The sequence below is a fragment of the Trachemys scripta genome, chromosome 3 (assembly GCF_013100865.1).
Source record: "Trachemys scripta elegans isolate TJP31775 chromosome 3, CAS_Tse_1.0, whole genome shotgun sequence".
NCBI lineage: Eukaryota > Metazoa > Chordata > Testudines > Emydidae > Trachemys > Trachemys scripta.
Genome location: NC_048300.1, coordinates 169,384,818 through 169,406,774, shown reverse-complemented (window position 1 = coordinate 169,406,774; position 21,957 = coordinate 169,384,818). Strand labels below are relative to the sequence as shown.

The 21,957-nt window shown below is 42.9% G+C and overlaps 1 protein-coding gene across 3 annotated transcripts in view; it reads right to left on the bottom strand.

Moving 5' to 3' along the window:
• The window catches only part of DCDC2C (doublecortin domain containing 2C), a 108,898-nt gene that overhangs the window by 80,247 nt on the left and 6,694 nt on the right, over window positions 1-21,957 (bottom strand). For all 3 annotated transcript variants that reach the window (XM_034766448.1, XM_034766449.1, XM_034766447.1), the window contains exon 3: window positions 2,904-2,980. In XM_034766448.1, the coding sequence (XP_034622339.1) occupies window positions 2,904-2,980 (77 nt within the window). The remainder of the gene's footprint in view (window positions 1-2,903; window positions 2,981-21,957) is intronic.

The following is a 21,957-nucleotide window of genomic DNA, read 5'->3' as shown; positions in this document are numbered from 1 at the left end:
ACACCAACCTAAGTGCCGGTGTAGATAGTGCTATGTCGGTGGGAGAACATAGCTATCACCTCTTGCAAAGGTGGAGTAATTAAGTCAATGAGAGAGCTCTCTCCCATCAGCTCAGAGCGTCTTCACCAGTTACAGCTTCCAGATCCTACACCAATATATAGTAGCTGAGAGCCTGCTCTAACTCCCACCATTCTTGTAAGGTCCATAATTGACTTTGCATCTGTGCAAAATGAATGTAGCATTTTGGAGACATGCCCCTACATTGGGGCAAGAGGGGAGGTCTGGGAAAGGAGCCAGTTCTGCCAGCTTTATGTCAGCAGAGAATTTTGCTGTGCAAGGAGAGTTCTCCACTAGCCAGCTATGGCTGGAATTCAGCCACTTTATGCTACCCAAATGGTGAAAAGCTGTTGCAATGCCCGTGAGAATCTACCTTTATGTTTCTCCTTCCTCATCCCAACATTGTTTTATTACATCACATGGGAACTTAGATTATATGTCACTTGAAACAGGGACCAGGTACTAGTTACATGTAATTCAGGGCACCTAGCACATATCTGAACACTGTAAAAATTAATTGCCAATTATGAATTTATAAGTGCTTTGTTCAGTTCAGCTTTAAATACCCTATGCACTTGGGCTTCCACCAATCCCTTTGACTTTTAATTTTCCTCAAGAGCATCTGTGCACTATATTTTGTAAATACACACTGAAGTTACCTGTACCATAGTACCACTCCCTGTATCGGTTAATACTGTTGTATGGTCAATGCTTCCCATGAACATGAACACTACTCGTAAAAAGTATACAAAATAATAATAATCATAATTCCTGAGCTGAATAGTACAGTATGTCAAATTTCAGCCAAGAGCAAATATTTGTGTCTGGATGCCACTTTAAAACAATATTTTAAAATAATGAAGGCTTGGTTTGGAAGATATTTGGGGCCATCTAGTGGAATTTTCAGTAAATTAATATAAAACACAGAGATCATGGATTAAAACAGTGAATTCGATTTACAAAAAAAGTGTTGCTATGGTACATTTTAAATTCCATTATTTTCTGAACTATGTTAATGGATGTAATTTTTATAGAATAAAATTAAGAACAAAATAACCTACACAAAGGAAAAAGTGCCTGTCGGTGAGAAATATCAAACTGTAGAATAATCCCCTAACAGATGATTTGGAGGGTCCAAACATTTAAAACCAGATTAGACAAAGCACTAGAAAACATATTGTAGGGAGCAAGCCATGACTGTCATGGGAATAGACTAGATGACTTAATGGATCTTTTTTATCTCTAAGTTAAGTTATTTTAATTTACTCATGGAAAACATCCAGTATTTGAGAGTTATGTATATAAATAAAAACCCTCTTCCTTTCTTTGAAGAAGCTAGTCAAATCATACGTGATGTCATAAATACTCTTTAGTCTACATTTTTGAATCTCAACTCTTTTTGAGTTTGACGCTGACATTATTTTAAACTGCTTTAAGGCTATGGAAGATTAAACATTTCAGCACTGGCCTGTTAGTTACATTTCTCACCAGAAGCACAATACCTTTGGATTCTGAAAACTGCACTGGCTTCCTATTTACTTCTGGATGCAATTTAAAAGTTATTGGTTTTAACCTCAAAAGTCTTGAATGGATTGGATCATGATTACATCAGACACCACCTCTTTCCCCACATGATACTATAACAGCTGAGATTATACAAAACTCCTGGACTAAAAAACACCTCTTTATTTAATTGCATGGAGTATGGAAGGCAGGCCATTCTTAGAGTAGGATCCTCAAATGGAGGTGTAAAATGAATTCTACATTTGCAAGAGCCCAAATCTGTTAACTTTAGGTCTGGTGCAACCTCATTTATTTTTCCAAAGCTTCAACTAGGAAAGATAAGTTGTTGGCAGGGGTGATGGCAGAGGCTGAATGATTAATTGGGATTCAGATAATCTTATTGTCTCTTGGATTTTGTGACTTCTTGTAACTTAAATATTTGTACATGCATCCAGTAGGAACAATGGACATTTTAAAAGTTGAAAAAATAAGTAAATAAAATACATAAACTTTGAAAAGAGCTCTTCTTGGAATGCTCATCACTTTAAATAACCTATGAGCGTTACCACTATAGTTCTCTCAAATGAAACTTAAAGTGGCATCATATGTTAAAGCACAACGCATTTTTGGCTCTTCTCCTCCACATCCAGTGTTTCCTTCCCCACTTCTTGTGCAACAGAACTGCACTGCTTCCACTGCCTGCAGAGCATCAAACTTGTATTGGAGGTAGTGCAGCCATACAACATGCTTCCTTATCAACAACATATGGAGGGCAGTATATTTCATCACAGACCAATATCAAGTGTGACCATCCCTTTGCAACTCCCTCCTTTTGTACCCCCATGAGAATCTGCTTATTTTTGATCCCTCCATTCATGGCAATTCACTGTTTTAAAAATCTATTTTAGTGATTCTAATACAGATTGTTTTTTTAAATACGACTTTCATCTAAAGTGTCCTTTTACAATATTATCTGAGACACAAAAAAGCTACATCACGTAATTCCCTAGAATATGTAATTTTTTTCCAAAAAATAGTTTATGCCAAAAAATTCAATCAATATAATTATAATGAATGCAATGCCCTCTCTCTTGCCCCTCCCTCCCTCTACAATGACAGAGGGAGCCAAATTTTGCTCTGGCTCACACATGATATAAATTACACTTAAATTAATAGGAGCGTAAATCAAGACTGAATTTGCTCTTTCAAATTATGTTTGTTTTACCTGAAATGTATTATAAACACTTCTCTTTCCACTGAACTAGACATATGGAGTTTTGTATATATTATAGGTGCAGAATATTTAAAACCAAATCTAGAGTTTTGATTCACAACATACTTACTTGATATTACGTGGCTTATTACTGATCAATTGCCACCTGGAAGGCACACGTATTTTACTATGAACTACTGGTTTAATCTGCAAGAAAAATAAAACACATTATGCAGGATGTTTAAAACATTTTAATCTTAAAAGTGCTGCTCAGATATATACGTGGCAGACCCAGGTTCAAATGTTAGAGAGTCACAGAGCCATAGAGTTTAAGTCCAGAAGAGACCACCGGATCATTTAGACTACCCTCCTGTATATCAAAGGCTACAACACTACTAAACCCAATAGCCAAAATTAGACCCAAGTATTATAGACTATAGGAGACTAGACTATTACGTCCACAGGCAGTGAACATGAGGAACCAATGTGCACCCGTGATCAAGGCCCCCACAATGGCAGGGAAATGATTAAGTGAGATATACCCAGATAATTCTGGCAAGTGACCCACATCTGCAGAGGTAGGTGAAAAAAATCCCAAGACCATGGCCAATCTGACCTGGGGGAAGATTCTGTCCAGATCCAACATATGATGATCAGTTAGACCCTAAGTATATGAGCAAGAATCAGCCAGCCACGCACCTGAGAGAGAGAATTCTTGGTGCCACCTCAGAGCCATGCCTCCCCCACCCCGAGACTCATCTCCAGCCATGGCCATCCCTGATGCATCCTTTAGAGGAAGGAAATTAAACATATATATACACATATACATACACATACACACAGACATAAGAGATAAAGACATAAGACACAAACTGGAAGTGAGCCCAGGGCTGCTGGTCCCTGCCTTCTACCATCTCAAGCAACCGCATCATACAATCACACTCATAAATTTGTTCAGCTCTCTCTTAAAACAAGTTAAGTTGCCCTCCCCCCACCGCCCCCAACTCCTATTGGGAGACTGTTCCAGAACCTCACCCCTCTGATGGTTAGAATTAGAAACCATTGCAGAAGTTGGCTCTTTTCTTCCAGAGGTTAGTGAAAAGACAAAAAAGACAAAAACTGATTCAATGTGCAGACCATAGCAGTATACTTACTTACACATACACACGCAATCAAAGCATATTTATTAATATGGCAGGGAAATGATTAAGTGAGATATACCCAGATAATTCTGGCAAGTGACCCACATCTGCAGAGGCAGGTGAAAAAAGGTGTGAATTTAAACCAATATAATTACAACATAACAACTCCCTATGTGGACACTCGAGCATGAAAGTGCCTTTTTTCAGTTTAGCTTGTGTCACTTTGGAAGAGGTTTAAGCTAAACCAAAAAACCCGCACTCTTATTCTGGGATAAGTGTGTCCACCTGGGGATACCACCAGCATAACTATATCAGTTTAACAACATTGGTATAACTGTTGTGCCAATATTTTAAAAGGATAAATGAGATGACCCGGGTAACTATAGGTCTATCAGCCTGCAGCAATTTCTGGCAAAATAATGGAAAGATTAATACAGAATCAAAGAAAGGTAATACAATGAATGCCAACATGAGTTTATAGAAAATAGACCCTGTCAAAGTAATTTGAATTTTTTTCTTTATTACATTATAAGTTTGGGTGATAAAGGTAATAGTGTTAATGTAATATATTTTGACATCTTTAAGGCATTTCACTTGGTACCACATGACATTTTGATTAAAAAACTAGAACAATACAAAATTAATGTGGCACACATTGAATTGCTGGCTAATAGATAGGTCTCAAAATTTAATTGTAAGCAGGGAACCTTCAAATGGGTACATTTCTAATGAGGTCCAACAAGGATCACTTCTTGGCCCTATGCTATTTAACATTTTTATCAATGCCCTGGAAGAAAACATAAAATCATCACTGATAAAGTTTGCAGATTACATAAAAATTGGGGGAGTGGTAAATAATGAAGAGGACAGGTCACTAAGACAGAGCAATCCGGATCATTTGGTAAGATGGGTGCAAGCAAAAAATAAATGCTTTTAATATGGCCAAATGTAAAGATATACATCTAGTAACAACGAATGCTGGACATACTTACAGGATGGGGAACTCTAACCTGGGAAGCAGTGACTCGGAAAAAGACTTAGAGGTCATGCTGGATAATCAGCTGAACATAAAAGCCCAGTGCAACACTGTGGCCAAAAGGACAAAGGCAATCCTTAAACATAAAACAGGGGAATCTTGAGTAGGAGTAGAGAGATTAGTTTATATCTGTATATGACACTAATGTGACCCCTGCTGAAATACTGTGTCCAGTTCTAGTGTCCAACTCAAGAAAAATGTTGACAAATTGGAGAGGGTTCAGAGAAGAGCTATGAAAATGATTAAAAGATTAGAAAACATGCCTTATAGTGATAGACTCAAGGAACTGAATCTATTTAGCTTAAACAAAGAAAAGGTTAAGGTGTGACTTGATTACATTCTTCAAGTACCTACATGAGGAACAAATATTTGATAATAGGCTCTTCAATCTAGCAGACAAAGTTATAACACAATCCAAAGATTGGAAGTTGAAGCTAGACAAATTCAGACTGGAAATAAGGTGTAAAATTTTATTAGTGAACGTAATGCCATTGGAACAATTTACTAAGAGTTATGGTGGATTCTCCATCACTGGCAATTTTTAAATCAAGACTAGATGTTTTTTCTAAAAGATATGCTCCAGGAATTATTTTGGGGCAGTGCTATGGCCAGTGTTCAGGAGCTGTCCAGAGTATTTTGGGGTGACTAACTATGATAGGGTTGGTGAGGCCTGAAGGCATGGAATAATGAATAGTGCTTAATAAAATGATGTAGTATACATAAACATGGATTTATACACTAGTTTTATTTATGTACGGTCATTTGAGTTATTTTATTCACGTAAATATAATGCAATAAAACAAGTAATTCCCAAAAAATAAAATGAAAAATTATAAAACAATGTCATGGTGCTCGACTTATAACATTGATTCCAACAATCATTTCTGGGTTAGCATTACCTTAAGGGCAAAGTCCTAAACCAGAAGTCACTAAGGAATCACTCCTGCAAAAACAATGGGACTACTCACATGAGTAAGGACCACTCATGCAAAGGTTTGGTGGACTGGGCCTGTAAAAGATTGAGGCCTGTCTTATAGTACCCTCTTCCAACTGGACCCTGGCTGGCTCTTGCTGAGCCAGGGCCCTCTCTGGGGGAACTCAGCCTGGAACCTTCTCGTCGAGTCCAGGGAAAGTAGTTTCCAGCACGATCAGTTGTTGTGGTTTCTTTTTCCTTTTATTCCAAGTCTCCTCAACAAAGAAGATCAAAACTTTCCCAGGTCTGTCCCTACCCCACTCTCTGAGCTGGGAAGAAGTAGGAGCACTCGGTCCCCAGACTGGAATTCCCTGGCTCTAGCCCCTTTATTATATTGTCACATTCCATCATGGGACATTCCCTGTTGGATGAGCCCAGGTTGCCTGCAATGATAACATACCAGAGCCATTCACAGGAGGGCAATGGTAGTTCCTTGGAAGCCTGGAACTTTGGGGCCCCTGTTCTGGGTGTAGGGTCCCATGGATGGGGTAAAATTTTGGTAGACTCTCGCTGGGTTGGTAGGTTCTCTCTCACTGCCTTTCTAAATGTGGCTAGCTGACCAAGAGTCTGGCCTTCCCAGCCGTAGGTAATTCAGCCTCCATGAATCCCTCAGTTGTCTCGACCACCTCTGCCATGGATGCAGGCCAAAACCATTGAACCCAGGCTTGTACCACCATACAGAGAATGGGTGGGTATTGTTCTAGGCCAAAATTGTCAATAAGCCCCACCACTGTCTCGGCCTCTAGTTTTAGCCATTGGGTAGTCCCAGAGCCACTGAGCTATTGCCCAGGGGCATGCCCCATTAAGGAATGTCTCCAACCAAAATATCTTCCAGTAAGCTTCTGTAGAAAGACCAGGGTGGTCCATGATGGCAGCCTTTTGTATTGCATAGGATATTCAACCCCGATATTCTATGATTCTTTTAGTCCCCTCAACAAACAAGATCAAAACTTTCCAAGGTCTGTCCCTCACACCCTGTAGTTCCTCAGTCCAAAGTTCCTGGCTCTTACCTCAGAGCCTTTTGATAACAGGATTTCCCCAGTCTCCCTTCTGTTCATTTTTGTTTCTAGGACCAGTTCTTCCCAGCAGTAGCTACAGCCTCTAGTAGGTATTGCAGTTCTTCCCCTCCATTCCCTGCTATTCCTTTTATGAGGATCAGCAAGTTAAGCTGCAGGTCTTTTCCTGCAGGTGCAGCAGGAGGAGCTAATCAGCCAGCCAGCCCCCTGCTGGCCTCTAACCTCAGAGAAATAATAACCCTTATACCTTCACAGGGCCCTAAACCTGTATATGGAATTTCAATTCCTTAGGGAGCTTGAACAGTGGTTTCACTTTCAGAAAACACTATAAACTAGGAAAGATTTTGCAAAGCATAATGGGAGACAAACAGAAGATACAGAAAATATAACAGTTTAGATTAACTGTTAAAAACTAGGTCAGACGCATGATTCAGAGAATTCATCAGTTTAATTTGAACTCTGGTGTTTCAGTTCCTACAGGAGTAAGAGCAACTGTTTGTTGTATTTTTATTACTTTTCTCCATTACACCAAAAAGCAATAATTGACATTATCCTACTCAGTTTCACAACTTCTCCAACTGCACCATAGCGAGACACACTATGCTGGAGCTGCACATGAATGATCCTACTCCTGCTTCTGGGAATGCTAGTTATTCTTTCCCTCCCCCTTCCTCCTCTGCCCTGACAATAGCATATGATCAGCACTGAGGACACAGCAGAAGCAAAAATTAAAACCCAAGTAGAATTGCATCAGTTCTACCCTACCACTCTCACTAGTGCTGCTGGCAAAGTGCCAAAAGCAGGAGTGGCGCAGACAGTTCTTCCACTCAAGGATCCTGGGCTTAGATACTTAGACTCATAGACTTTAAGGTCAGAAGGGACCATTATGATCATCTGGTCTGACCCCCTGCATGCTGCAGGCCATAAAACCGTCCCTACCCCTTCCCTGGACTCTGCTGTTGAAGTCCCCAATCCTGTTTTAGGTGACTTCAATCGGCAGAAACCCTCCTGCTAGAGATCCCTGCCCCATGCTGCGGAGGAAGGCGAAAAACCTCCAGAGGCTCAGCCAATCTGCCCTGGAGGAAAATTCCTTCCCGACCCCAAATATGGCGATCAGTAAGACCCCGAGCATATAGGCAAGAGTCTCCAGCCTGACCCCTGTCAGCCATTATACAATTTACCTACCATTGCTTGGTTTTCCTTGACTACTATGTTTTACCATTAAACCATTCCCTCCATAAATTTATCTAACTTAATCTTAAAACCAGACAGGTCCGTCGCCCCCACCGTTTCCCTCGGAAGGCCGTTCCAATATTTCACCCCTCTGACGGTCAGAAACCTTCGTCTAATTTCAAGCCTGAACTTCCCCACGGCCAGTTTATATCCATTCGTTCTCGTATCCACATTAGTACTAAGCTGGAATAATTCTTCTCCCTCCCTCGTGTTAAGCCCTCTAATATATTTAAAGATAGCAATCATATCCCCCCTCAGCCTTCGCTTTGTCAGACTAAACAACCCAAGCTCCTCTAGTCTCTTTTCATACGACAGGTTTTCCATTCCTCTGATCATCCTAGTGGCCCTTCTCTGCACCCGTTCCAGTTTGAGTTCATCTTTTTTAAACATGGGAGACCAGAACTGCACACAGTACTCCAAGTGAGGTCTCACCAGCGCCTTGTACAACGGAAGCAGGACCTCCCTATCCCTACTAGATATACCTCGCCTAATGCATCCCAAGACAGCATTGGCTTTTTTCACCGCCACGTCGCATTGTCGACTCATAGTCATCCTGTGGTCTACGAGGACCCCTAGGTCCTTCTCCTCTTCCGTTACTTCTAACCAATGCGTCCCCATCTTGTAACTAAAATTTTTATTAGTCATCCCCAAATGCATCACCTTACACTTTTTACTATTAAATTTCATCCTATTTCTGATACTCCAATTCACAAGCTCATTCAAGTCTCCCTGCAGGATATCCCTATCCTCCTCCGAATTTACAACGCCTCCCACCTTCGTATCATCCGCAAACTTTATCAGCCCACTCCTGCAATCGGTTCCGAGGTCAGTTATAAATAGATTAAATAAAATAGGTCCCAAAACCGAACCTTGAGGCACTCCACTAGTAACCTCCCTCCAACCTGACAGTTCACCCTTTAATACGACCCGCTGCATTCTCCCCATTAACCAATTCCTTATCCACCTCAGGATTTTCATATCGATCCCCATGTTTTTCAGTTTAACCAATAATTCCTCATGGGGTACAGTATCAAACGCTTTACTGAAATCCAGGTATATTAGGTCCACCGCATTTCCCTTATCTAATAAATCCGTTACTTTCTCAAAGAAGGAGATCAGATTCGTTTGGCACGATCTGCCCTTCGTAAAACCATGTTGTAATTTATCGCAATTGCCACTAACCTCCAGGTCCTCAACTAGTTTCTCTTTCAGAATTTTCTCTAACACCTTGCACACTACAGATGTTAAACTAACAGGCCTGTAGTTACCCGGATCACTTTTTTTCCCTTTCTTGAAAATAGGAACCACATTAGCTATTCTCCAGTCTAACGGGACCACCCCCGAGTTTACAGATTCATTAAATATTATCGCTAATGGGCCTGCTATTTCCCGCGCCAATTCCTTCAATATTCTCGGATGAAGATCGTCCGGTCCTCCCGACTTAGCCCCATTAAGGCATTCAAGTTTTGTTTCTACCTCAGATATGGTAATCCCCCATCCTGAATGCCCCTCTGTAGTGGTGCTAGTATCCCTAATACCTTCATTGGCCTCATTAAACACCGATGCAAAATATTCATTGAGATATTGCGCCATGCCTAGATTGTCTTTAATCTCCTCTCCGGCAATAGTCTTCAGCGGTCCCACTTCTTCTTTCTTTGCTTTCTTCCTATTTATGTGGCTGTAAAACCTCTTACTATTGCTTTTAATTCCCCTCGCTAGGTCCAACTCTACACGGCCTTTGGCCTTTCTCACTCTATCTCTACATTCTCTGACTTCGCTAAGGTAAGTTTCTTTACTAATCCCTCCCCTCTTCGTACGCTTTCTGTTTTTTCCTAATTGCCCCTTTGAGTCGGTCGCTCATCCAGCTCGGTCTAAATCTCCTGCTTTGTAATCTTTTTCCCTTTTTTGGAATGCAGGCCTCCGCCAGCTCATGCATCTTTAACCTGAAGTAATCCCAAGCTTCTTCTGCCTTTAGATCCATTAATACGTTTTCCCAATCCACTTCCCTTACCAGTCCCCTTAATTGATACGAAAGTGACTGGCAACATAGAAAAGCCTATGATGAGAAATAAGGGTACAATTCTGTGATGCTGTAACTTTCTGGGATCTCCGGGACTTCTTCCAAAGTGGCAGGGCTGGAGCAGCTGTCCGTCCCAGGACCGCCGAAGCAGTGGCCCTAGGGTTAAAGCAGAACCCAGGATTGGGTCAGCCCTTCTGGGGCTGGAGCAGCAGCAGTCAGCCCCTGCCGCGGGGCAGCAGAGGGGCTGGAGCAGCTGGCAAGCAGCCAGCCCCAGACCTGCCAGCGCAGCAGTCCCCAGGGCCGCCAGAGCAGCGGCCAGCAGTCAGCCCTGGGACTGCCGGAGCAGCTGGCGAGCAGGTTGACCTCTGTAGCAGCAATCCCCTGGCCGCTGGAGCAACAGCCCCAGTGCTGAAGCAGCAGCTGGGGTTGGGTCAGCTCCCCTGGGGCTGCAGGAGCAGCAGCGGGCCTGGAGCAGCTGCCGGAGATCAGCTCCCCAGCAGTGCTCAACTGTTATTCCCCCACAGCCTATTTTTAGTAAAAGTCAGGGACTCGTCATGGGCTTCCATGAATTTTTGGTTATTGCTCACGACCTGTCCCTGACTTTTACTAAAAATACCCGTGACGGATTCTTAACCTTAATGATAAACATTTATAGCACAGGCTTCTTCACTGAAGGATTCTCCCAGAGGACTTTAAACAAACAATATTAAAGGGATGGGGTGGCCATGTGTAAGAAACCACAAATTTCTTTGTTATCTTGTGTCATATTTAGCCTTCCCTTTCCCCCTTCCCCACTGCCTCAATGAGTGCCATCACAGCCCAAGGTATAGAACAGGGGTTCTCAAACTGGGGGTCGGGACCCCTCAGGGGGTTGCAAGGTTATAACATAGGGGGTCGCGAGTTGTCAGCCTCCACTCCAAACCCCGCTTTGCCTCCAGCATTTATAATGGTGTTATAAATTAAAAACACTTGCTTATATATTTAAGGGGGGGGGTCGCACTCAGAGGCTTGCTATGTGAAAGGGGTCACCAGTACAATAGTTTGAGAACCACTGGGCACACGTAAACTACTTGCTGCAGTGATTTTTTTTTTCCCCACTTTTTAATCCCCTCATGTTCAAGGTACATGGCAGCTACCATCTTTCTGGCTGAAAAGGATTCTTTTTGGAGCTTAACGCTGCTCTTTAATTAGCCAAAAAGTGTATTATTACTGTGTGTAAGACATTCCCAGTCTCTTACATGGGCTGTACTTCCATAAACTCCCAAATTTTAAAGGTGATAGGACCAAATTCTGATCTCAGTTTCATTAGTGTAAATCCAAAATAACTCCACTGAAGCCAATGGTTTTACTTCAGTTTTATACTTATGTAACCAAGAGCTGAATCTGGCCCACACATTTTAAACAGAGTCATTTGTTCTGTCATCATTGCTGACTACACAAGGTTTGCAGTGGGGTCCAATCTCTGCCTTCCTCTGCATGCCTGAATAGGTAGAATTTGGATCCTTGGCTATTAATGTAAAGAAAGTGAGAAAATTCAGCAAGGGGTGCACCATCCTCATCTGTGTTTTTTTTAATCAGTCTCTCTGCAGTCAAACCTCACTTAGAATAAAAGATATGTCACAAACAGCTGTAAAAGTAGAAGTGCTGCTGTCCAAATTAGACTCAGATATTCTCATTAAAACAAACTTGAATATGTGGCTTCAGGATCCCAAGGGAGTTTACTGAAAACCTTTTCCTCCCAATAAATAAAATGTGATTTTAAATGTATTTTACTATGGTGCTTTCCAGACTTTGATTTTAATAGATTATATTAAAAGCATACTGTGCTTTTAAAATTAATTTTAAAGGAATTTCTTCCTTACATAAAGGTCGCCTGGAGTTCCCTCTTAATTTTTCCAATTCATTTTCACTGAAAAGACACATTTTCAGTTAAACCAGTAATTTTAAGAAAACTAGTACATGTTCACTACATTTCACTGCAAATGTATCAATGAATACAACAATTTACTACTGCAAATCTTCGTTTTCAATTTAAATCCAATGATATCTCAAAATTTAGATGTTTATCTGGACCTTTCCAATTTGATCTTTGTGAGGCTAAATCCTGTTTACTTTGGTTTAAATTCCAATACAAGGTCTATGCATCACTTAAGACCTACTTTAAGGGCTAACCTGGGAATTAAATGGTGCACAGGCTTTCTGTGGGCTCTCCATACTGGTGTAAATATCACCTATTATGAGTAAGGCAAAATAAGAAGTCCAAAGAGGTAGATGCAGACTGCAACACAAATATATACCGTATGCTATAGGTCCAGTTGCCAAAGCTGTACACCTAAATAAGGGTGTCCAGTTTAGCATTTGTATATTCAAGTGGACTCTGGTCTCAAATGCCTATTTTGTTATATCTATTGCATACAAAAACATTTACTTAGGTTACACAATCAAGTGCTCAAAAGCTAGGAAAAGTCACTTTTACATGCAACTTGAATTTTGCCCACTTGTACATCTATCTAACCTGTGCACTGAATGACACAGGGGTTCTGTGGGGGAGGGGGGAAAGAGGGGAAAGGATGGGATAATGTAATTAAATGTCATAATGCATACACATTAAGGGGCCAAATTAAGGCTGCATAGGCAACTGTAAATCTGGCATTTCCTAACTTTTGAGTGCTTGACTTTGCAACCTAAATAACATCTCTTAAACATGTTTCGCCCTCCGCCCCACCCCCGCACATCTTTTTAAATGCAATTTCCTGTGAGGGGTGGGCATAAGGACAAAGATTAAAACAAATTATGTTCTGTACAACTGTAACAACCTTCCCATCATGCACTAGCAGCACTGTTTGAACCCTGAGGCTTCAGGAGAGACAACTGCCACTTCAACAAAACAAAAACAAACAAATACACCTACAGGACCAATTACATAAGCTAGCAACAGGGGAAGCCTCTTATCCCAGAGATGAAGGGATGGGTTGCTGGGGCAATATGTAACTAGCTCTCGCTTTTCCACCTCATGGGTCTCCTTGCCCATGTGGTACCCACAGGACAGGGTGATGGGCTGTTGGGGCCATGTGCTGGGCTGTTGGGGCCATGTGCTGGGTCCGGGTGTGTCATGAAGGGAACCCAAACTCGCTTTTTCTCCAACCCTCTACATGCAACATAGTACTAGTAAGTGTTAACAATTCTCAAAGAAAAGGTTGCAAGAATCCTTTATCATTTAAAATGTTAGGCAAACTTTATACCAGCTCCTCCTGTAAGTGTTTGTTGAGCACAGATAGTGGGCTCAGTACTGCATAAAACGAAAAAGAAAGATGTAAGTCCCGTCACCCAAAAAGTCTTACAATCTAAATCAAAACCTACATGCATATTTAACAGCCCCAGTGAAGAACTGGGCTCCCTCACTTACACACCAAGTGACAAACCTGGGCTCTATGTGTTCTCTATGATGTAGACTTTGCTAGGCTCATGCAGGTTCTGAGCGGCGAACAGCAGAGGCTAACAGCGGGAGTTTGCCTGGGAGCTGTCCGAGAGGAGGTACGCTAAGTGCTGCATTAGGGGGGCTGTGTTGGTGAGTATCTGAGTGTCTGCTGCTGGGACAGTTGGTCAGTTTGACCGTGTGCTTGATTGCTTGCTTGTTTGTTTGAAAAGTGTGAATTGGGAGTGCTTTGTTCCAGCTGGGCCTTGAGTGGGCCTGACTGGTATATAAGGGCAGTCAGCAGCGAACCAGCTGAGCGGCGAACAGCAGAGGCTAACAGCGGGAGTTCGCCTAGGGAGAGCGCACTGAGGCTTTCATCTGCAGGTTTCTCCGAGTAATTCCTGCAACAGTTGAGGAAGCTCCTAAGAGGACGGTGATATGGAAGGTGAGCGATCAGCTGTTGTAACCTGCACAGGTTGTGCCATGTTTGTCTTTCTTCCGCAGGACAGAAGCGACTTTGTCTGTACAAAGTGCAAGCTGGTCTCCATACTGGAGGAGAAGGTTCGAGGGCTGGAGAAACAAGTATCGACTCTGCGTTGCATAAGGGAAAATGAAGATTTCCTGGACAGACGTCAGGAGATGCTTCTACGGCCACAATGTTCTGAAGATTCAGAGCAGGCGGAGCAGGGACAGAAGGATTGTGAGGAGGTTTGGCAGCATGTGACCTCCAGAAGAAGAAAGAGGAGCGTCCATGCACCAGCAATGGAGATACAGGTGAGGAATCGTTTCCATGTTCTCTCTACAGGTGCTAATGCGGAGAGTGGACTAGATGGCCCATCTGAGGGAAGGGAGCAGAAGGAGACTCCACCGATTGGAAGGCAAAAGATGCACTGTCCTAGGGATGGGGGTTCCACGACCACCACTCCCAAGAGGAGGAGGAGGGTGGTGGTGGTCGGGGACTCCCTCCTCAGGGGGACTGAGTCATCTATCTGCCGCCCTGACCGGGAAAACCAAGAGGTCTGCTGCTTGCCAGGAGCTAGGATACACGATGTGACGGAGAGACTGCCGAGACTCATCAAGCCCTCGGATCGCTACCCCTTCCTGCTTCTCCACGTGGGCACCAATGATACTGCCAAGAATGACCTTGAGCGGATCACTGCAGACTACGTGGCTCTGGGAAGAAGGATAAAGGAGTTTGAGGCGCAAGTGGTGTTCTCGTCCATCCTCCCTGTGCAAGGAAAAGGCCGGGGTAGAGACCGTCGAATCGTGGAAGTCAACGAATGGCTACGCAGGTGGTGTCGGAGAGAAGGCTTTGGATTCTTCGACCATGGGATGGTGTTCCAAGAAGAAGGAGTGCTAGGCAGAGATGGGCTCCACCTAACGAAGAGAGGGAAGAGCATCTTCGCCAGCAGGCTGACTAACCTAGTGAGGAGGGCTTTAAACTAGGTTCACCGGGGGAAGGAGACCAAAGCCCTGAGGTAAGTGGGGAAATGGGATCCTGGGAGGAAGCACAAGCAGGAGAGCGCAAGAGGGGAGGACTCCTGTCTCATGCTGAGAAAGAGGGACGATCATTGAGTTATCTTAAGTGCCTATACACAAATGCAAGAAGCCTGGGAAACAAGCAGGGAGAACTGGAAGTCCTGGCACAGTCAAGGAACTATGATGTGATTGGAATAACAGAGACTTGGTGGGATAACTCACATGACTGGAGTACTGTCATGGATGGATATAAACTGTTCAGGAAGGACAGGCAGGGCAGAAAAGGTGGGGGAGTTGCGTTGTATGTAAGAGAGGAGTATGACTGCTCAGAGCTCCGGTATGATACTGCAGAAAAACCTGAGAGTCTCTGGATAAAGTTGAGAAGTGGGAGCAACAAGGGTGATGTCGTGGTTGGAGTCTGCTATAGACCACCAGACCAGGGGGATGAGGTGGACGAGGCTTTCTTCTGGCAACTAGCAGAAATTGCTAGATCACAGGCCCTGGTTCTCATGGGAGACTTTAATCACCCTGATATCTGCTGGGAGAGCAATACAGCGGTGCACAGGCAATCCAGGAAATTTTTGGAAAGTGTAGGGGACAATTTCCTGGTGCAAGTGCTGGAGGAACCAACTAGGGGCAAAGCTTTTCTTGACCTGCTGCTCACAAACAGGGAAGAACTAGTAGGGGAAGCAAAAGTGGATGGGAACCTGGGAGGCAGTGACCATGAGATGGTCGAGTTCAGGATCCTGACACAAGGAAGAAAGGAGAGCAGCAGAATACGGACCCTGGACTTCAGAAAAGCAGACTTTGACTCCCTCAGGGAACAGATGGGCAGGATCCCCTGGGAAAACAACATGAAGGGCAAAGGGGTCCAGGAGAGCTGGCTGTATTTTAAAGAATCCTTATTGAGGTTGCAGGAACAAACCATCCCGATGTGTAGAAAGAATAGTAAATATGGCAGGCGACCAGCTTGGCTAAACAGTGAAATCCTTGCTGATCTTAAATGCAAAAAAGAGGCTTATAAGAAGTGGAAGATTGGACAAATGACCAGGGAGGAGTATAAAAATATTGCTCAGGCGTGCAGGAGTGAAATCAGGAAGGCCAAATCACACTTGGAGTTGCAGTTAGCAAGAGATGTTAAGAGTAACAAGAAGGGTTTCTTCAGGTATGTTAGCAACAAGAAGAAAATCAAGGAAAGTGTGGGCCCCTTACTGAATGAGGGAGGCAACCTAGTGACAGAGGATGTGGAAAAAGCTAATGTACTCAATGATTTTTTTGCCTCTGTCTTCACGCACAAGGTCAGCTCCCAGATTGCTGCACTGGGCAGTACAGCATGGGGAGAAGGTGACCAACCCTCTGTGGAGAAAGAAGTGGTTCGGGACTATTTAGAAAAACTGGACGTGCACAAGTCCATGGGGCCGGATGCGCTGCATCCGAGGGTGCTAAAAGAGTTGGCGGGTGAGATTGCAGAGCCATTAGCCATTATTTTTGAAAACTCATGGCGATCGGGGGAGGTCCCAGATGACTGGAAAAAGGCTAATGTAGTGCCCATCTTTAAAAAAGGGAAGAAGGAGGATCCGGGGAACTACAGGCCAGTCAGCCTCACCTCAGTCCCTGGAAAAATCATGGAGCAGGTCCTCAAGGAATCAATTATGAAACATTTAGAGGAGAGGAAAGTGATCAGGAACAGTCAGCATGGATTCACGAAGGGGAAGTCATGCCTGACTAACCTAAATGCCTTCTATGATGAGATAACTGGCTCTGTGGATGAGGGGAAAGCAGTGGATGTGTTATTTCTTGACTTTAGCAAAGCTTTTGATACGGTCTCCCACAGTATTCTTGCCACCAAGTTAAAGAAGTATGGGCTGGATGAATGGACTGTAAGGTGGATAGAAAGCTGGCTAGATCGTCGGGCTCAACGGGTAGTGATCAATGGCTCCATGTCTAGTTGGCAGCCGGTTTCAAGTGGAGTGCCCCAAGGGTCGGTCCTGGGGCCGGTTTTGTTTAATATCTTTATTAATGATCTGGAGGATGGTGTGGACTGCACTCTCAGCAAGTTTGCAGATGACACTAAACTAGGAGGCGTGGTAGATACACTAGAGGATAGGGATCGGATACAGAGGGACCTAGACAAATTAGAGGATTGGGCAGAAAAAAACCTGATGAGGTTCAACAAGGACAAGTGCAGAGTCTTGCACTTAGGACGGAAGAATCCCATGCACTGCTACAGACTAGGGACCGAATGGCTAGGTAGCAGTTCTGCTGAAAAGGACCTAGGGGTCACAGTGGACGAGAAGCTGGATATGAGTCAACAGTGTGCTCTTGTTGCCAAGAAGGCTAACGGCATTTTGGGCTGTATAAGTAGGGGCATTGCCAGCAGATCGAGGAACGTGATCGTTCCCCTTTATTCGACATTGGTGAGGCCTCATCTGGAATACTGTGTCCAGTTTTGGTCCCCACACTACAAGAAGGATGTGGAAAAATTGGAAAGAGTCCAGCGGAGGGCAACAAAAATGATTAGGGGTCTGGAGCACATGACTTATGAGGAGAGGCTGAGAGAACTGGGATTGTTTAGTCTCCAGAAGAGAAGAATGAGGGGGGATTTGATAGCAGCCTTCAACTACCTGAAGGGGGGTTCCAAAGAGGATGGAGCTCGGCTGTTCTCAGTGGTGGCAGATGACAGAACAAGGAGCAATGGTCTCAAGTTGCAGTGGGGGAGGTCCAGGTTGGATATCAGGAAAAACTATTTCACTAGGAGGGTGGTGAAACACTGGAATGCGTTACCTAGGGAGGTGGTAGAGTCTCCTTCCTTGGAGGTTTTTAAGGCCCGGCTTGACAAAGCCCTGGCTGGGATGATTTAGCTGGGAATTGGTCCTGCTTTGAGCAGGGGGTTGGACTAGATGACCTCTTGAGGTCCCTTCCAACTCTGATATTCTATGATTCTATGATTCTGAGGTAAGCAGCATGTTGAGGAGTTTAGAATGTTAGGATGCTCTGGAATTCTGTTGCAAAGGTGATGAAGGGACTGAAGAAGTGAAGAGAGACTTAATATACACCAGGCCATTTAATTTGTCTGTGGATTGGACTTTTGAATTTTTTAGTCAAAGTCAAGGTAAGCACACTTTCTAAAGCTAGAGATGTTCCGGCATTTCTTTGCATGTGACAGAAGTTGTGTACACCTTGAAAAAACTCTGTGACAATGGTCTGGATCCTACCACTTTCTCCTGTGAGTATTCCTTTCTCACCATGTTTTGAATGGCACCCAAGGATTAAGGGAAATTTCCCAGAAGACTAAGGCTTGGAGGCCCTCCAAGCACTGGCAAATTAATCACAGATCCCCTTGATCTCTGCATCTGTGTCCTGGCTGGCATGGATCCATGGCCCAGAAGAACTTATCCACAGATCCAACTGTGGCAACTATTTTTGGAGAAGAGGGGGCTAAGAAGTCCAGGAGGTGGGGATTCATGTGTCAGTTTGAGTTAACACTACTTGCCCTATTGTGTCTGAATGTAGCATGCTACCACACTATGCACTGTGTGCAATACCAGAGCCCATAATGCAAAATACAGTAGCATGATAAATTCAAAATACAAGATACAGGAAACAGGGCTACATGTGTTTGCAAAATGATTACTAAGGCTACTTGGCCCACCAGAATGATGAAGACATGAAACAGCAGCTGTGATATTTCCAACTCCACTATCTTAAAGGCATAATAAATAGTGGGTAGAAACTAAGGATTAGTCAAGTACAGGTTTACATTTAATAGTTTTGCATAATCTCGCCTTTAATTTTTCTAGCCTTCAATTCTCATTTCTGTCTCGCTTCCATAGAAGGTGCAAGGTAAAGAAAACATAACATAAGAACGGCCATACTGGGTCAGACCAAAGGTCCATCTAGCCCAGTATCCTGTTTCCGACAGTGGCCAATGCCAGGTGCACCAGAAGGAATGAACAGAACAGGTAATCCTCAAGATTCCCTTGTTGCCTTTCCCAGCTTATGGTAAACAGATGTTAGGGACCCCATCACTGCCCATTCTGGTAATAGCCATTGATGGACCTATCCTCTATGAATTTATCTAGTTCTTTTTTTAACCCTATTATATAGTCTTGGCCTTCACAAGCTCCTCTGGCAAGGAGTTCCACAGGTTCACTGTGCGTTGTGTGGAAAAAATAATTCCTTTTGTTTGTTTTAAACCTGTTGCCTATTAATTTCATTTGGTGGCCCCTACTTCTTGTGTTATGAGGAGTAAATAACACTTCCTTATTTACTTTCTCCATACCAGTCATGATTTTATAGACCTCTATCATATCGTCTCTTTTCCAAGCTGAAAAGTCCCAATCTTATTAATCTCTCCTTATACGGAAGCTGTTCCATACCCCTAATCATTTTTGTTGCCCTTTTCTGAACCTTTTCCAATTCCAATATATCTTTTTTAAGATGTGGCAACCACATCTGAATGCAGTATTCAAGATGTGGGCGTACCATGGATTTATATAGAAGCAATATGATACTTTCTGTCTTATTATCTATCCCTTTCTTAATATTTCCAACATTCTGTTTTCTTTTTTGACTGCCGCTGCACATTGAGTGGATGTTTTCAGAGAACTATCCACAATGACTCTAAGATCTCTTTCTTGATTGGTAACAGCTAATTTAGACCCAATCGTTTTATATGTATAGTTGGGATTATGTTTTCCAGTGTGCATTACTTTGCATTTATCAACATTGAATTTCATCTGCCAGTTTGTTGCCCAATCACCCAGTTTTGAAAGATCCTTTTGTAGCTCTTCACAGCCTGCCTGGGACTTAACTATCTTGAGTAGTTTTGTATCATCTGCAAATTTTACCACCTCACTGTTTGCCCCTTTTTCCAGATCATTTATAAATATGTTGAATAGGACTGGGCCCAGTACAGACCTCACTATTTACCTCTCTCCATTCTGAAAACTTACCATACATTCCTACCCTTTATTTCCTATCTTTTAACCAGTTATCAATCCATGAGAGGACCTTCCCTCTTATCCCATGACTGCTTACTTTGCTTAAAAGCCTTTGGTGAGGGACCTTGTCAAAGGCTTTCTGAAATCTAAATACATTATGTCCACTGGATCCCCCTTGTCCACATGCTTGTTGACCCCCTCAAAGAATTCTAGTAGATTGGTGAGGTATGACTTCCATTTACAAATCCATGTTGACTCTTCCCCAACTAATTATGTTCATCTATGTGTCTGACAATTTTGTTCTTTACTATAGTTTCAGTCAGTTTGCCTGGTACTGAAGACAGGCTTACCGGCCTGTAATTGCCGGAGTCACCTCTGGAGCCCTTTTTAAAAATTGGCATCACATTAGCTATCCTCCAGTCATTTGGTACAGAAGCTGATTTAAATAATAGGTTATAGACTACAGTTAGTAGTCCTGCAATTTCACATTTGAGTTCCTTCAGAACTCTTGGGTGAATACCATCTGGTCTTGGTGACTTATTACTGTTTAGTTTATCAAATTTGTTCCAAAACCTCCTCTAATGACACCTCAGTCTGGGACATTTCCTCAGATTTGTCACCTAAAAAAAAAAATGGCTCAGGTTTGGGAATCTCCCTCACATCCTCAACTGTGAAGACTGATGCAAAGAATTCATTTAGTTTCTCCACAATGGCCTTATCATCCCTGAGTGCTCCTTTAGCACCTCAATTGTCCAGTGGCCCTACTGATGTACTTAAAAAAAAATTTTTTTTGAGTCATTGGCTAGCTGTTCTTCAAATTCTTTTTTGGCCTTCCTAATTATATTTTTACACTTCATTTGCCAGAGTTTATGCTTCTTTCTATTTTCCTCACTAGGATTTAACTTCCACTTTTTAAAGGATGTCTTTTTGCCTCTCACTGCTTCTCTTACTTGTTTGTTTAGCCATTGTGGCTCTTTTTTGGTTCTCTTACTATGTTTTTTAATTTGGGGTATACATTTAATTTGAGCAGCCTCTATTACAGTGTCTTTAAAAAGTTTCCATACAGCTTACAGGGATTTTACTTTTGGTGCTGCACCTTTTAATTTCTGTTTAACTAACCTCCTCATTTTTGTGTAGTTTCCCTTTCTGAAATTAAATGCTACAGTGTTGGGCCGCTGTGGTGTTTTCCCTGCCATAGGGATGTTAAATTTAATTACCGTATACAGGTGAGTATTATCTTACGCAGGGGTTCCGTTCCGCGGTTAGTGTGTATAGCGAAAACTGTGTATAGTCAAAATTACATTGAGTTGAATAGAACAGGAGTACTTGTGGCACCTTAGAGACTAACAAATTTATTAGAGCATAAGCTTTTATGGATTACACTACCGAAGAAGTGGGCTGTAGTCCATGAAAGCTTATACTCTAATAAATTTGTTAGTCTCTAAGGTTCCACAAGTACTCCTGTTCTTTTTGCGGATACAGACTAACACGGCTGCTACTCTGAAACTTGTCATTGAGTTGAATGGCGGACGGAATCGCCCACACTACAAGTACAGTATTAAAATTGTTATTTTTCTCTTTTTTTTTGTTTTTGTTTTTGCCGACCGCGTAAAGCTGAAATTGCGCATGTTAAATGCGCGAAAGATGCGACAGACCTGTATATTCGTTCATAAGCTGAATATTTTTGGTAAAAAAGTAACGCATCAAAGAGCAGGGGTCGGCTTATAAATAGGTCTACACCAAAACTGAATATCTAATACATTGTCATTTTGGAGCGTCTGCAGGCATGGAACCCCTCAGCTCCCTGTGGCCGCGGTTCACCGTTCCCAGCCAATGGGAGTTGCGGGAAGTGGAGCTGAGGGGCTCCATGCCTGCAGATGCTCCAAGTAAACAAAACGTCCCGACGCACCAGCAGCTTACACTGACG